At 48.6% G+C, this 15,998-nt stretch overlaps 1 protein-coding gene across 1 annotated transcript in view; it reads left to right on the top strand.

The window, feature by feature from the left end:
- Positions 1 to 15,998, top strand: part of LOC144772779 (uncharacterized) — a 122,824-nt gene that overhangs the window by 50,467 nt on the left and 56,359 nt on the right. The window contains exon 6 of the mRNA XM_078657338.1: positions 1,395 to 1,457. Coding sequence (XP_078513464.1) covers positions 1,395 to 1,457 — 63 coding nt within the window. The remainder of the gene's footprint in view (positions 1 to 1,394; positions 1,458 to 15,998) is intronic.

Below are 15,998 nucleotides of genomic sequence, written 5' to 3'. Positions count from 1 at the left end.
GGTATATCTCAAGAGTATGCGATTTGCATTACTTGTCTTTTTTTGTTTTTAGCTTCATGAGCCTGCTAAACGTCTGGGGTGTCAATTGCCAATCTGCAAGGAACTCAATGGGAGTTCCCAACTGTCTCTCCCCCTGGGGAGATTGGCAATTGACACCCCAGACGTTTAGCAGGCTCATGAAGCTAACAACAAAAAAAGACAAGTAATGCAGTATAGCTTCTTGACTATCCTTTAGATTAAATGACTTTTACTCATCCATGGATTCACATCAAGGAACTATTTTTTCTTTTACTTTCAGCACTCCATGAGAGTCCATGCTCTCTCCTCTATGTGCCACTCGCCCATTACATCCTTGCCCCTCTCTGTGCTGTTTGTGGTGCTCCCTCAGCTCGTTTGGTCCTTCCCCACCTCTTCCTACTCACTTTTTTTTGTTTCTTTAAACTTCCCTCACCCAACTACTCTGCTGATTCCCTACTCCTCCCTGCTGTAAGTTGTTCTCACTGCTTCGCAGCATTTACTATTCCAGAAGTCATGAGTGGTCTCTTCTTTCAGAAAGTCAGTATTGGAATAGACGTGGGGAAGCATGATTTGCTACTTCAATTACCTTAATATTACATAAGGAAATGGAAGGCATAAGTGGTCTCACCCTACAGCAAGCAAGTATATGGTGCATCAGTAGGTAGAAAACATGAGTGATCTCTCCCTGAAAGGCCTTAATATTGCATCAGAAGGTGGAAGGCATGAACGATCTCTCCCTGCAGCAAGGCAGTATTGCATCAGAAGGGACAAACAGTGTGTGAGCTCTCCATGAAGTACCTTAATATTGCATCAGAAGTGGGAGGCATGAGTGACCTCTCCACTGCAGCATCGCAGTATTGCATAAAATAATAGTGGTCCCAGAAACACATTTTCAGTTTTGCATTAGACGACAGATGCCATGAGCGAACCCTTGCAAGTACACGCACATGTGACTCGCGGAGAACTGTACCTGAGCATCTTAATCAGTGACTTGACGCCCCGGTCACTGATTAAGATGACATGGACATTCTGCAGTGCATGATTTTTGCAAGATGGGGGAAGGATCCCTCACAGAAAATCCCTTCTCCTACTCATCAGTACCATTTATTTAATCTAAGCCAGGCCATCGTGAGAATGAAGGATGAATGATCAACATAAACAGACTGTGGTCTCCTGGGCTGGTTTCTACTAACAAGGGGTTAGATGGGGCTCTATTGTTTATCAGGGGAAGAAGTTCCTCCAGTAAGATTGAAACTGATAGATTTGTGTCTGTCTCTCTCTCTCTCTCTCTCTGTTTCTGGTCCTTGATCTCTCCTTGGTATCCGAAATTAATATTTGTGTCTTCTTTCACTATTTCCTCATCTCTTTCTCTCTAGATATAGAAATGGCTGGAAAGCTGAAGGCAACAGAGCTGAAGTTTTCCGCAACGATGGAAAGCAGTGAGTTAACAGTGCTGCCTTTCATATCAAAACAGGATCAATTACAACACATGTCTACATACTGTTTTTTCCCTGAAAATAATGCTGATCTACAATGCTTGTACCTGGTTTCAAACGCCAAAACAGTCAGTGGTTTTAATTATCACTGCCAGCGCAGTCTGTAAATCCCTTTGTCAATAAGACCTGCAAACCAAGGAATATAACCCAAAGTAAAGCCATTTTAGGTCTCACCTATAAAGACCTACAAGTCAAACAACGTTTGTGTACACTTCCAATACTTAAAGGGGGCTTTGGCCCAGCCCATTTCTTACCATTGGCTGACTTTTTTGTCAATCTTGTTTGCTAGCTTTCTAGTTGATGATTTGCCTTCCTCTTGTGTTTGTCCCTCGCCTGGAACGTTCCCTCTTTGCCATCCTCCTGACTGGATAACTTGTATTCTTCCCTGGCTCCACACCAGGGAACTACATTTTTCTTTCAGTGCTCCGTTGGAGGGCACATGTAGAAGCAGCCTTGTAAAATGTGTCTAAGGTCTGCCATTGCAAAACCTGCGTGCAGTCTGGTACTGTCATGCTGACTGGGCAAGTGCACCCACTTGCCAGTCCCTAAACCTTCCCTTTACTTCATGTGAGACACCCCTATGGTAGGCCCAAGAGCTGGGTGCATTGTAAGTATAAGGTAGGACAAGCCCTGATGTGTGTGGCGTGTCCTAATAGTGAATTACAGCCAGTTTTGTTTTTCACTATTGCAAGGCTACCTGTTCTCATAGGCCAGAATGGGCTGTTGGAATTGTTACATCCTATGATCCTAACAGACTCAGGGAACACGGTAGAAATTCGAGTTTAGTATGCCTGAACTCAGAATAATAAAATACATCTTTTAGTAAAGTTTATTTTAATGTTCTGTGTTTGCAAATACCACTTTTAGTAAGTTGGTATTTGCTTGCCTGGCCATTTCAGCCCGCCTCTGCTATGATGTGTATCTGCTGTCTGGTTTCTGTGAGTGACAGGGCTGGGGAATTCAAGGAGACAGGCTAGGGCAGCCAGGTGGTGAATAGGAAGATTACATCCAGATGGGTGGGAGGAGTGCAAGTGGACTCTGAATAGGGCTGTGCTCTGCTACCACAATGCTGGCTCCACCTCCTGTGGAGCGTCTGATGTCTTTGCCCTGCACACTGAAAGGAGAGGCCAGAGTCATGTAAACAAAGTACTCCAGAACCGGGCTGAACTAGGCAAGGCCCCCCTGGCCTGAAAGAACAAAAGAATTGTGGTATAAATATTGGGACCCTGCTCCCAAGAAATCGGATCCTGCTGAAATAAGAAGAACCTCTGCCGGACGAGAAGGAGATGGGAAAGCTGTAAATAGGAGTACTATCCCTGACCTAGGGGATTGGCCTGAAGTGGTTGCCATGCTACTGAAGGAGAGGAAAAAGACTGGAAAAGACTTTTGCTCAACTTGTGCTTTAAAGCTCTCCAAGGGCTTGTGGGTGAGCTTGCCCCTTGAACGAAGTCCCAGGACTAGTGGACTTCCACCGCCTTAAAAAGAGCTGCTGGAAAATGCTGATTTCCCCGTAACGCTGGAACCACGATCTGTGTGCACCTCAAAGACCCGACTGCTGTGGAGCCCCGTGCCAGGTGACCGCCCCGAACAAAACGACTCCGCTCCCCCCCGAGCCGTAGCTCGCACCGTAAGAGGAGGGCCCCGCACCGCAGACCGCATCACCCTCCCCCTTTGAGCCGCACTGCTCGCCGTGCCCCCCGCCGCTGGCATTGACGTTGCGAGCGCACCGCAGGGCTGAGTACAGCTCACACACCTGCAGCGTACTGTCTGCCTCGCTGTCCGGCATTGAAAGACGCCCCGCTCTTAAAGGTACGGCTCGTACGCCACATCGTAAAGGAAACGTCTCGCAGCCTGCACCGTCCGCCTCACTCTACGCAGCCCCCGTCCTCCGCCTCGCATCAACGACTGCCCACGAGCCAGGGTTCGCACCGTAAGGATCGAGAACGCTGCTGCATCACCTCCTGTTACCAAGCCTCGTCCGTGCCGGACTCATCAAATCAAAGGTACTGTGTACGTCTCGAACCCCCATCCTAATACGCCCCGAACGGAAGCGTCCGCTACCCGCATTAGACTCTTGTGTTCATTTTCAATTGCCGTACGAGTCAAACCAGGGGACCGAGTCGCACAGAACTGATAAACTACGCGTTCAACAAGAACTCTGCATTGCTAATAGTATTGTGGTATATTTTGACGTTATTTGGTCTTGTGCTAAGCCTTTACATAAAAGATCATTATTTTTGATACAACCCTAGTGTGGTGTCCATTTGTAGTGTTGTCACTTGATTACTGTGTATGGTTACAACTGCTTAACTTACATCGCCTCTGAGATTAGCCTTGACTGCTCACGCCACGCAACTTAGAGGGTGAGCAGGGGTTATTTTGAGAGGGTAACTCCCTTGCCTTGACTAGAGGAGAGGGTCCCTGCTTGTCACAAGTGCCTACCTGTGCCAAACAGAGATACCCAATTCTAACATTGGCGGCAGCGGAAGGGATCCGAATTTGCAGTTGTGATTCATGTACAGTGATTGGTGAACACTACTTAGTGAGTTCAGACCATAATGCAACCACGTACTTTTTGATTTTTGTTTTCCAAGAGATCTCCATTTTTGAAGAGTCATGCCTGGTTCAGCCATTGTAGAGAAGGCAGCATCTATAGTCTCTGTTGGAATTGAGATTGAATGGGAAGAAGAGAGACTACAGAGCTACACAGTAGAACAGCTGAAGGGCTTTTGCAAAAAGTTTGGAGTTTCTCCATCTGGATGTAGAACTAAGCTCCACTACCAAAAGGCGCTGAGGTGCTGGATTGAGGCAAGGGCACCTGAGGATGTGGTGGAAATTGAGCAGGCAGAAAGCCTCAATGGGTTTGGCAGAGTCCTGTCGCCAGAGGAGTTGGCAGACAGGAAGGAAACCCGAGCACATGAAATGGAGATGGCAAAACTTAAATTGAATGGGCAACTGGAGCTGGAAAGCAAAAAGCTGGCTCTGGAAGAGAGAAGAATCCAAATGGAACATGAAATGAAGTTGAGGGAGATGGATCGGAAAGCTAAAAGTTGAGAGCTTACTCCCTCTGGTCGCAGCACACCGCCAGTGCAGGTAGAATCAAGGGTGTACATACCAAAAGAAGTGGTGAAAGATTTTTTTTTAAATGATGACATAGGGCAGTGGTTCAAGGCCTACGAGGTAGCCATGTCTTCCCACCGGGTCCCTGAGAGAGATTGGGGAGCGGGGTTGTTGGGGCGGTTCCTGAGTGAGGGGCGAGACACACTGCTAGATTTGCCCTCAGATGTTCATAATTCTTACCCACACATGAAGGATGCTTTTGATGCAGGTTAACTCCTGAGTTGTATAGACAAAGGTTCAGGGGTTGTGCAAAGATTCCTAACAGTACGTATATTGAGAATGTAACTTTTTTCTGCAGAGCACTGGATGGTTGGGTGAAGGGTAGCAAAGTTAATGATTTCCAAGGTCTCCTTGATTTGATTGCATGGGAGCACTTGTCCCGTAACTGTTTTCCTGAGCTACGCCAGCACCTGATTAATAGTAAGCTGACTAACCCTAGGAAGCTTGCTGAGGAGGCGGACCGCTGGGTCAGTACCAGGGTCCACAAGGGTCAAGTGGGAGACTCCGCCAAGGGTGGGCAGGGTCCCCAGCAGAAGAGTGGGGGGACAAGGGCAAACAGAGGGAGTTCCAAAGAGGGCCCCAAAGTAATCCCCAAGGGAACCAAGGGAAAAGTTCTCAGCCTCCCCCAACCCCGACCGGGGCCCCAACAGGTCCCCCTGTCCACAGAGGACCCCCTGGGTGTTACAGGTGGGATGAACTGGTCATTTTGCCAATGATCCAAAGTGTCGCCAGTTTGGTAAACCTGCACCCCTGAGTGCAGCCCCCCGGCAGATGGCTAGTGTAGCCCTGGGTGAGGAATGGGTTGTCCAGGGAGGGGGAGGTCCAGCAGAGAAGTCCCTTGTCTCTTTAGGAGACTGTTATATGGTCCAAGAAACCCAACTGCCCTCAAACACTAAGAAATATGGGCAGTGGATGACCATCAATGACAAAAAGGTGGGGGCTCTTAGAGATACAGGAGCCAGTGTGACAGCTGTCAAGTGTCACCTGGTGTGTCAAGAGCAGGTTGTCCCACATGCATTCTGCCGAGTCGTGAGCGCCGCCAACACTGAGAGTCACTGTCCAATGGCTCAGGTTCCCTTTGAGTGGGGGGGTCTCTGGTACTCTTCAAGTAGCTGTGAGAACTGCCATGCCTGTAGACTGTTTGTTGGAGAACGATTTGGAGAGTTCACCTTGGGAGAAAGTGGAGAAGAGTACTCAGCTGAGGATGGTGGGTCTGCCTGACTGGGGGTGCGTGACCACCCGGTCAATGGCAGTCAGTAGGGGTGCTCAAGAGGTCCTGGAGCCTGAGAGGGAGGCCCAGGAACCGGCCTTGGAGAGAAGAGGCAGTAGGTGCGGGAAACCGGCCCCTGTTTTTCCCACGGTCCAGGAGGAAGCAGACCTTGAGGGGGATGCCCTGGAACCTACAGGGGAACAGATAGCTGAACTGGGGGACCTGCCTGAGCTGACCCATTGGCAGCAGGAAGGAGGCCCCTCCAGAAGGGATTCTGCAGGGCGCAGAAAGAATGTCCTTCTCTCGAGGGTCTGCGGCAGCAGGCTGCAGACCAGGCCAACGTTGATCAGTCTGGAACACATTTAATTTATTGGGAGAATGACCTCCTGTATTCAGAGCCTAAGGTTGCTGAGGGCTGGGGCCTCAGCTGGGGCTGGCTCACGATGTGTAATTGGCAGGACATTTGGGGCAGGACAAAACCTTTGAAAGGTTTGTCACCCACTTTTATTGGCCCCTAATGCGCAAGAGTTCAGATGTTCAGTGCAGGACCTGTCAGACTTGGCAGGCAAGTGGAAAGAGTGGAAGGAAGCAGAAGGCTCCTCTCCAACCATTCCCTGTAGTCAGTACCCCATTCCAGCGAGTGAGGATTGACATTGTGGGGCCACTGGACCCCAGGACAGCCATGGGCAACAGGTTTATCCTGGTCCTGGTGGACCATGCCACCCGGTACCCGGAAGCCATCCCTCTGAGGACAGTGACGGCCCCCGTGGTGGGATGTGCACTGATGGGAATCTTCTCCAGAGTGGGATTCCCTCTAGAGGTGGTGCCTGGACGGGATACCAATTTCATATCCAAGTATATGAAATCCTTTTGGCAAGAGTGTGGTGTAACCTACAAGTTTGCCACGCCTTACCACCCCCAAAGAAATGGGTTGGTTGAGAGATTCAACCGTACCCTCAGAGGCATGATATTGGGTCTGGAAGAACCCATGAGGTGTAAGTGGGACGTCCTCTTACCGTGCCTTCTCTTTGCTTACCGTGAGGTGCCACCAAAGTCTCTAGGGTTCAACCCCTTTGAGCTTCTGTACGGCCATCCCGTGAGAGGACCTGTAAGTCTGGTCAAGGAAGGCTGGGAACAATCTCCCAGGAATCCTCCCCAGAATGTATGTAGCTACATGCTGGCCTTCAGGAACCAGACTAGGCGTTTCAGGCAACTTGCTGAGACAAATCTGGAAGCCAGCCAGGAGAAGATGAAGCGGTGGTACGACCAGAATGCCACTCTGGTAGAGCTTCAGCCTGGCCAGAAGGTGTGGGTCTTGGCCCCCGTGGAGCCTTGTGTGCTCCAGGACAAGTGGACTGGGCCCTTTGAGGTGGTGGAGCGCAAAAGTCCTGTTACCTATTTGGTGGACTTGCGGTCTCCCAGGAACCCCTTGTGGGTCCTGCATGTCAACCGCCTTAAACCCCACTTGGAGAAGTCCGAAGTGGGCATGCTCTTGGCAACAGATGCTGGAATGGAAGAGGAGACTGAGCCTCTTCCTGACCTCCTGGCCGCCAGAGAGCAAGATGGGTCAGTGGATGGAGTTAACCTCTCTCCCACCCTGACCCCTGAGCAACAGAATGACTGCCGCCAGTTGCTGGGGTAGTTCTCTAATCTGTTCTCCCTGGTTCCTAGTATCACAGATTGGTGTGTCCATGATGTGGATACAGGAGACAGCTTACCTATGGAGCACAAGGCTTACAGGGTAACTGACAGGGTCAGGGCTTGCATCAAAGAGGAAGTCTCAAAGATGCTTGCCCTTGGGGTGACTCCAGCAGTCCTTGGGCCAGCCCAGTGGTCTTGGTCACGAAGGCTGCAGTGCCGGGTGCCACAACCGAACTCCGGTTCTGTGTGGACTACCGAGGGCTCTATTTGGTCACAAAAACTGACGCGCACCCCATCCCCAGAGCTGATGAGCTCATTGATCGGCTAGGGGCAGCCCGGTACCTCAGCACGTTTGACTTGACATCTGGGTACTGGCAGATCGCCTTGACTGATGGGGCCAAAGAGAGGTCAGCATTCTCCACATCAGATGGTCATTTCCAGTTCTGGTTTATGCCATTTGGAAGAATGCACCTGCTACCTTTCAGAGGTTGACCAACCAGGTGTTGGTTGGGCTGGATGAGTTCAGTGCCGCCTACCTGGATGACATCGCAGTGTTCAGTTTCACATGGGAAGAACATCTGCGCCACCTCTGGGAAGTGTTGTTGGCACTGCGGAAGGCAGGCCTCACGATCAAGGCAAGCAAGTGCCAGATCGGGCAGGGTTTGGTGCTGTTCTTGGGACACCAAGTTGGGAGCGGCCAGGTGGCGCCCCTTCAGCCCAAGATTGAAACCATCCTAGCTTGGGAACCCCCAAAACCCAAACAGAGGTAACGGCCTTCTTAGGACTCACCGGGTACCACAGGAGGTTTGTCAAGAGATATGGCAACATTGTTGCACCCTTGACAGAGCTGACTTCCCAGAAGCAGCCAAAGAAAGTGATTTGGACTGACACCTGCCAGAAAGCTTTTGAGACCCTGAAAACTGCCATGTGCACGGCGCCCATGCTCCTGGCACCCAACTTCTCCAAAGAGTTCCTTGTGAAGACAGACCTTTCAGAGCATGGTGTAGGGGCTGTTCTCTCACAGATGACTGAGGAGGGCTTTAACCAACCTATAGCCTTTATCAGTAGGAGGTTACTTCCACGGGAACAGAGGTGGAGTGCAATTGAGCGTGAGGTATTTGCTGTGGTCTGGGCACTGAAGAAGCTAAGACCCTACCTGTTTGGGACTCACTTCCGGGTTCAGACAGACCACAGGCCCCTCAGATGGTTGATGCAGGTCAGGGGTGAAAACCCAAAGCTGTTGAGGTGGTCCATTTCCCTACAGGGTATGGATTTCACTGTTGAACATCGCCCTGGCACCGATCACGCCAATGCTGACGGTCTGTCCAGATTTTTCTGCCTTAGTGATGAGAACTCCCTGGAGTAGGGTAGTTCTCCCCACATTTCAGCTGGAGGGGACACGTGTTAGACCTGGCACCTTGGCGTGGGTCTTCCTTCAACTTTTTGTTACTGTGCCTCATGTGTTTTGCTAGTGTTAGCTGCTCAGAGCACTGTGCCACTGCCAATCAGTGCCACAGTGAAAGTGCTCCCTGTATAAAATGTATATGTTGATTGGATCCCATGACTGGCTTATTTGGTTTACTGTCAGACCCCAGTACAGTGCACCAGGAGTGTCCAGGGCTTGTAAATCCAAATGCTGCTAGTCGGCTTGCAGCACTGGTTGTGCCACCCACAGTAGCAGCCTTGTTAAATGTACCTAAGGTCTGCCATTGCAGAACCTGCGTGCAGTCTGATACTGTCATGCTGACTGGGCAAGTGCAGCCACTTGCCAGTCCTTAAACCTTCCCTTTACTTCATGTGAGTCACCCCTATGGTAGGCCCAAGGGCAGGGTGCATTGTAAGTATAAGGTAGGGCAAGCCCTGATGTGTGTGGCATGTCCTAATAGTGAATTACAGCCATTTTCGTTTTTCACTATTGCAAGTCTACCTGTTCTCATAGGCCAGAATGGGCTGTTGGAATTGTTACATCCTATGACCCTAACAGACTCAGGGAACATGGTAGAAATTCGAGTTTAGTATGCCTGAACTCAGAATAATAAAATACATCATTTAGTAAAGTTTATTTTAATGTTCTGTGTTTGCAAAAAGCACTTTTAGAAAGTTGGTATTTGCTTGCCTGACCATTTCAGCCCGCCTCTGCTATGATGTGTATCTGCTGTCTGGTTTGTGTGAGTGACAGGGCTGGGGAATTCCAGGAGACAGGCTAGGGCAGCCAGGTGGTGAATAGGAAGATTACATCCAGATGGGTGGGAGTTGTGCACCTGGACTCTAAATAGGGCTGTGCTCTGCCACCACAATGCTGGCTCCACCTCCTGTGGAGCGTCTGATGTCTCTGCCCTGCACACTGAAAGGAGAGGCCAGAGTCATGTAAACAAAGTACTCCAGAACCGGACTGAACTAGGCAAGGGCCCCCTGGCCTGAAAGAACAAAAGAATTGTGGTATAAATATTGGGACCCTGCTCCCAAGAAATCAGATCCTGCTGAAACAAGAAGAACCTCTGCCCTACGAGAAGGAACTGAGAAAGCTGTAAGGAGAAGTACTGTCCCTGACCTGGGGAATTGGCCTGCAGTGGTTGCCGTGCTACTGAAGGAGAGGAAAAAGACTGGAAAAGACTTCTGCTCAACTTGTGCTTTAAAGATCTCCAAGGGCTTGTGGGTGAGCTTGCCCGCTGAACGAAGTCCCAGGACTAGTGGACTTCCACCGCCCTAAAGAGAGCTGCTGGAAAACGCTGATTTCCCCGTAACGCTGGAACCGCGATCTGTGTGTGCCTCGAAGACCCGACTGCTGTGAAGCGCCATGCCAGGTGACCGCCCCGAACAAAGCAGCTCCGCTCCCCCGCGAGCCGTAGCTTGCACCGTAAGAGGAGGGCCCCGCACCCCACTTCACCCTCCCCCTTCAAGTCGCACTGCTCGCCGTGCCCCCTGCCGTTGGCATTGACATTACGAGCGCATCGCAGGGCTGAGTACGGCTCGCACTGCACTGTCCGGGATTGAAAGGCGCCCCGCTCTTAAAGGTACGGCTCGTACACCGCATCGTAAAGGAAATGTCTCGCAGCCTTACCTTCCGCCTCACTCTACACGGCCCCCGCCCTCTGCCTCGCATCAAAGACTGCACACGAGCCCGGGTTCGCACCGTAAGGATCGACAATGCTGCTGCATCACCTCCTGTTACCAAGTCTCGTCCGTGCCGGACTCATCGAATCAAAGGTACTGCGTTCGTCTCGAACCCCCATCCTAATACAGAAGCGTCCGCTGCACGCATTAGACTCTTGTGTTCATTTTCAATTGCCGTACGAGCCGAACCAGGGGACCGAGTCGCACAGAACTGAAAAACTACGCATTCAACAAGAACTCTGCATTGCTAATAGTATTGTGGTATATTTTGACGTTATTTGGTCTTGTGCTAAGCCTTTACATAAAAGATAATTATTTTTGATACAACCCTAGTGTGGTGTCCATTTGCAGTGTTGTCACTTGATTACTGTGTATGGTTACAACTGCCTAACTTACATCGCCTCTGAGATAAGCCTTGACTGCTCGCGCCACACAACCTAGAGGGTGAGCAGGGGTTATTTTGAGAGGGTAACTCCCTTGCCCTGACTAGAGGAGAGGGTCCATGCTTGTCACAAGTGCCTGCCTGTGCCAACCAGAGATCCCCAATTCTAACAAAGGTCAAACACACTGATGGGGCTGACCAAGGCATTTCCTTCTCCCTAAAGTTTCTTTAGTTGCAATACTTTTAGTAGGTTCCTTAGTTCAGTAGTTTCCTCGCTCCTTTTAACACAGTCTCTTTCCTTAACGCTGTAGGTTCTTTAAATCGTCGCCACACTAGCTGAGCAGCAGGAAAGTCATAGTCAGGGAAAGGAAAGACACAAGTCAAATATAACAGTTAACAGTGCTGTCTTTCATATCAAAAGAAAAAACATTATAATAATTGTCTACATACAGGCAGTTTCCTGAAAATTATGGTGCCCTGCAATGTTTGCACCTGGTTTCAAACTCAAACTGTCAGTCATTAAGTAATGCTCACTGGCAACGCAGTCCCTAACTCATGTTATCAATGAGAACTGCAAACCACAAGTTATAATACCATTGTAAAACCATTTTTACGATTTGCCTTCAGAAACATATAGGTCAAAGGCCTAAGACGAACAGTACCACTTACAGTGTGCTTTAGGGTAATCCACTGCTTACCATAGGTGGCCTTTCTTGTCAATCTCATTTGCTTGCATATTCTTTAATGACATAACTTCCTCTTCCTGTCTTTGGCCCTCCCATGGAGTATAGCATCTTGACTATCCTTTAGATTAAATGACTTTTACTCTTCCATGGATTCACATCAGGGAAGTATTATTGTGTGACAATTTAAATGTACTATTGATAGAATGAAGTAAAAACATGCCAGAATTGTACATTATTGTTTGTGTATTCCTTTCCGCCATCTTTGTCAACCCTTGGTGTTAATACCAATCGCTATTAAGCTACGTATCCAATTCATATTGTTTCTATTATACCACAGGAACCATTGAAGTTTTTTAACGGCTTTTTTAAAGCAATGGTATGGATAAAACGAATTGAATGAACAGTTTAAAAAGGATGAGAAACTAGTGGATAAATATATGGATAAAAGGAAGTTTAAAATTATGGTTTAAGTTAATTTGTTGGATTCATACTGTGACACGGCTGTGCAGCTTGGTGGAACCAGTGATGGGCCCCCCTCGATTTGTTTTGAATGCAGCGCAAAGAGGCGAAGCGCAGAACAAGTTTGCACGCTTATAAAGTTGAATCAGTTTAAATATGGACAAAAAGTAAGAAGGAAGGTGTGCATCTCACCACTCCCAATCTCTCCTCTATGTGCCACTCGCCCATTACATCCTTGCCCCACTGTGTGCTGTTTGTGGAGCTCCCCCAGCTTATTTGTTCCTTTCCCCACCTCTTCCCACTCACTTTTTGTTTTTCTTTAAACTTCCCTCACCCAACTTCTCTGCTGATTCCCTACTCCTCCCTGCTGTATGTTGTTCTCACTGCTTCGAAGCATTTACTATTCCAGAAGTCATGAGTGGTCTCTTCTTGCAGAAAGTCAGTATTGGAATAGACGTGGGGAAGCATGAGCTGCTACTTCAATTACCTTAATATTACATAAGGAAATGGAAGGCATAAATGGTCTCACCCTACAGCAAGCAAGTATATGGTGCATCAGTAGGTAGAAAACATGAGTGATCTCTCCATGAAGGGCCTTAATATTGCATCAGAAGGTGGAAGGCATGAAAGATCTCTCCCTGCAGCAAGGCAGTATTACATCAGAAGGGAGAAACAGTGTGTGATCTCTCCATGAAGTACCTTAATATTGCATCAGAAGAGGGAGGCATGAGTGACCTCTCCACTGCCGCATCGTAGTATTGCATAAGACAATGGTGGTCCCAGAAACACATTTTCAATTTTGCATCAGACGACAGATGCCATGAGTGAACCCTTGCAAGTACACACACATGTGACTCGCGGAAGACTGTACCTGAGCATCTTAATCAGTGACTTGACGCCCTGGTCACTGATTAAGATGACATGGACATTTTGTAGTGCATGATTTTTGCAAGATGGGGGAAGGATCCCTCACAGAAAATCCCTTCTCCTACTCATAAGTACCATTTATTTCATCTAAGCCAGGCCATCGTGAGAATGAAGGATGACTGAGCTACATAAACAGACTGTGGTCTCCTGGGCTGGTTTCTACTAACAAGGGGTTAGATGGGGCTCTATTGTTTATCAGGGGAAGAAGTTCATCCGGTTAGATTGAAACTGATAGATTTGCGTCTGGCTCTCTCTCTCTGTTTCTGGTCCTTGATCTCTCCTTGGTATCCAAAATTAATATTTGTGTCTTCTTTCACTATTTCCTCATCTCTTTCTCTCTAGATAGAGAAATGGCTGGCAAGCTGGAGGCAGCAGAGATAAAATTTTCTGCAACGATGGAAAGCAGTAAGTTAACAGTGCTGCCTTTCATATCAAAACAAGAAACATTATAATAAATGTCTACATATAGGCAGTTGCCTGAAAATTATGGTGCCCTGCAATGTTTGCACAAGGTTTCAAACACAAACTGTCAGTCGTTAAGTAATGCTCCCTGGCAACGCAGTCCCAGACACGTGTTATCAATGAGAACTGCAAACCACAAGTTATAATACCATTGTAAAACCATTTTTATGATTTGCCTATTATGGACAGTACCACTTACAGCGTTTTACAGACGTTTAGTTAGGAATAGTACATCTGTACTACCTTGACAAAATAGTCGTAGTCAATATTCTAAATTTGATATTTTTGTAGGTCAATACAGAAAACTTGAAAATGTGGTTGAAGACTGTTGCAAATCGACAGGCTTTTTTAGACGTTTTGCAGGACCTTGGTCAAGAATGTTAAGCTGGGCTCCACTGGACACCTTTTGTTTATGGCAGGAGACAAAAGTATATGATATTGGGGGCATATTTACAAGCGGTTATAGCCACTAGAACTTTTTTGATGTTCTGATGGCGATAACCCCTTTGCCTTATTTACAAGGCAGCGTTAAACCATTCAATGTGGCTTAATGCTGCCTTGTCAATATTGCCCCTATACACGCAGCACTTAGCGAGAAAGTGGTGGGCGATGGTTGATGCAGTGGGGGTCCCACCACAACACCCATTGCATTGTGAAGCTTCCCCCTAGTTTCAAAGCTGGTGTAAATATGGGGCAGTGCCAAAAATAAGACTAGGGAAAACCTGGTCTTGAACTGGCGCAACAAGGAGAAGTGATTAATTTCTCCTTGTTTTTGTTGTTTCTATGTCTGCTGCAGAATGCAGCACACATAGAAAGAGAAAATCGCCATCCGTTATTGTTCATGTGCAGGAAGGTGTCCCTGCATGCACATGAACAATCATTCTGCGGGGCAGTCTCAGACTAGGCTGCAGCGTGAATCCCCTTCTAAGCCATGGTATACTCCTGTGCTGAAGACTTTGAAGCATGCCTGCAAGGCTGCGGAGAGGGCTTGGCGTCTTGGCGGCTACCACCCTTCTGATAAAAACATCCTCAGATCCAAACAAAAACTTTATTATGTGGCTATAGGAGAGGCCAAAAGACAGTATTATGCCGCTCGTATTGAGCGGGCGAATAATAATTCCAAAGAAATTTTCACAATTGTGCAGAGCTTCTTGTCCCCTAGTGCCCAGGTGGCGGCTGCTCCTGCCTCGGAGGCCTGGTGTAACACCCTGGCATCATTCTTTAGGGATAAAATAATTAGCATCCAGGAGACTTTTATGTCTTCTCCCAGAAAAAGCGACCCTGTGCCGCCGCTGCATCTGCCCAGGGCTGAACTGGCCTCCCTTTTCTCAGAATTCTGTCCTATTGACCTTGCTGGTTCTCTCCAAATCCTCAAAGCCCTTAAGTCCAGCTCTCCCCTGTGTGGCCCGGCTATTATCAGATGTGGCTGATACCATCAATTCGGAGGTGATTTTTATGGTCAAGAAATCATTACAGGAAGCTTGTGTGCCGACAGCCTGGAAACATGCCCTGATCCTTCCTTTGCTCAAAAAATCGTCACTTGATCCACTGGTGGCAGAAAACTATCGTCCCATCTCACTTTTGCCTAGTCTGGCCAAAGTCTGTGAGAAAGCGGTCATATTCCAACTTACCAACTTTGTTGAGGGGGCTGTCGTGCTACATCCGGCACAGTCTGGCTTCCGTGCCTCTTATAGCACGGAATCCGCTCTGCTAGAGGTCACGGAGTCGATTCGGGAGTGTCTTGATGCCGGCGGGAGAGCAGCATCGGTTATGCTTGATCTCTCAGCGGCGTTTGACACGGTGCCTCATGCCATGCTCCTTGATCGCCTTTCTGATATAGGAATCTCTGGGTCGGCCTTGCAATGGATCAATTCTTTTTTGGAGGGAAGATCGCAGCAGGTTTGGCTCCCTCCGTGTGCCTCTGTGCCCATGAGGGTTTCCACTGGGGTTCCGCAGGGGTCATCGCTTAGCCCGCTGTTATTTAACATCTACGTGACTCCGCTGATTGCTCTGGCGGAGTCTCTGGGGGCTAAGGTGATGGCTTACGCCGATGACACCCAGCTGCTGTTCACCTGGAGCAAGGAGGAGGACTCGGATAAGAGACCCCATCAGTGCTTGTCATCAGTCTTTCATTGGCTGGCCGATGCGCAGCTCAAATGTAATGAGGGAAAGTCTGAAGTACTGCTGTTTGGCTCTTTTTCTCTGGATTTCAGAGGGAGATTCTGGCCTCCTGGTTTTCCTTGCCCACCGGAGAATAAGGGTGCCGCCAAAAACCTTGGCGTTTGGTTCGATGAGAATCTGCATTTTGTAACGCATGTAAAAAAACTGGCTGGCACCTGTTTTGGTGTGTTGAAAAGTCTGAGAAAGTTTCTGCCCTTTCTGCCGGGCTCGGCCAGAGAGACGGTTGTTCGGGCACTAATTCTTTCTCGCTTGGACTATACCAACACACTCCTAGTTGGCAGCCCAGGTTTCCTTGTGAAGAA

Source organism: Lissotriton helveticus, chromosome 1_1, assembly GCF_964261635.1.
Source record: "Lissotriton helveticus chromosome 1_1, aLisHel1.1, whole genome shotgun sequence".
Lineage (NCBI taxonomy): Eukaryota > Metazoa > Chordata > Amphibia > Caudata > Salamandridae > Lissotriton > Lissotriton helveticus.
The sequence above is the reverse complement of the archived record's forward strand: the minus strand, read 5'-3'. Positions and strand labels throughout refer to the sequence as shown.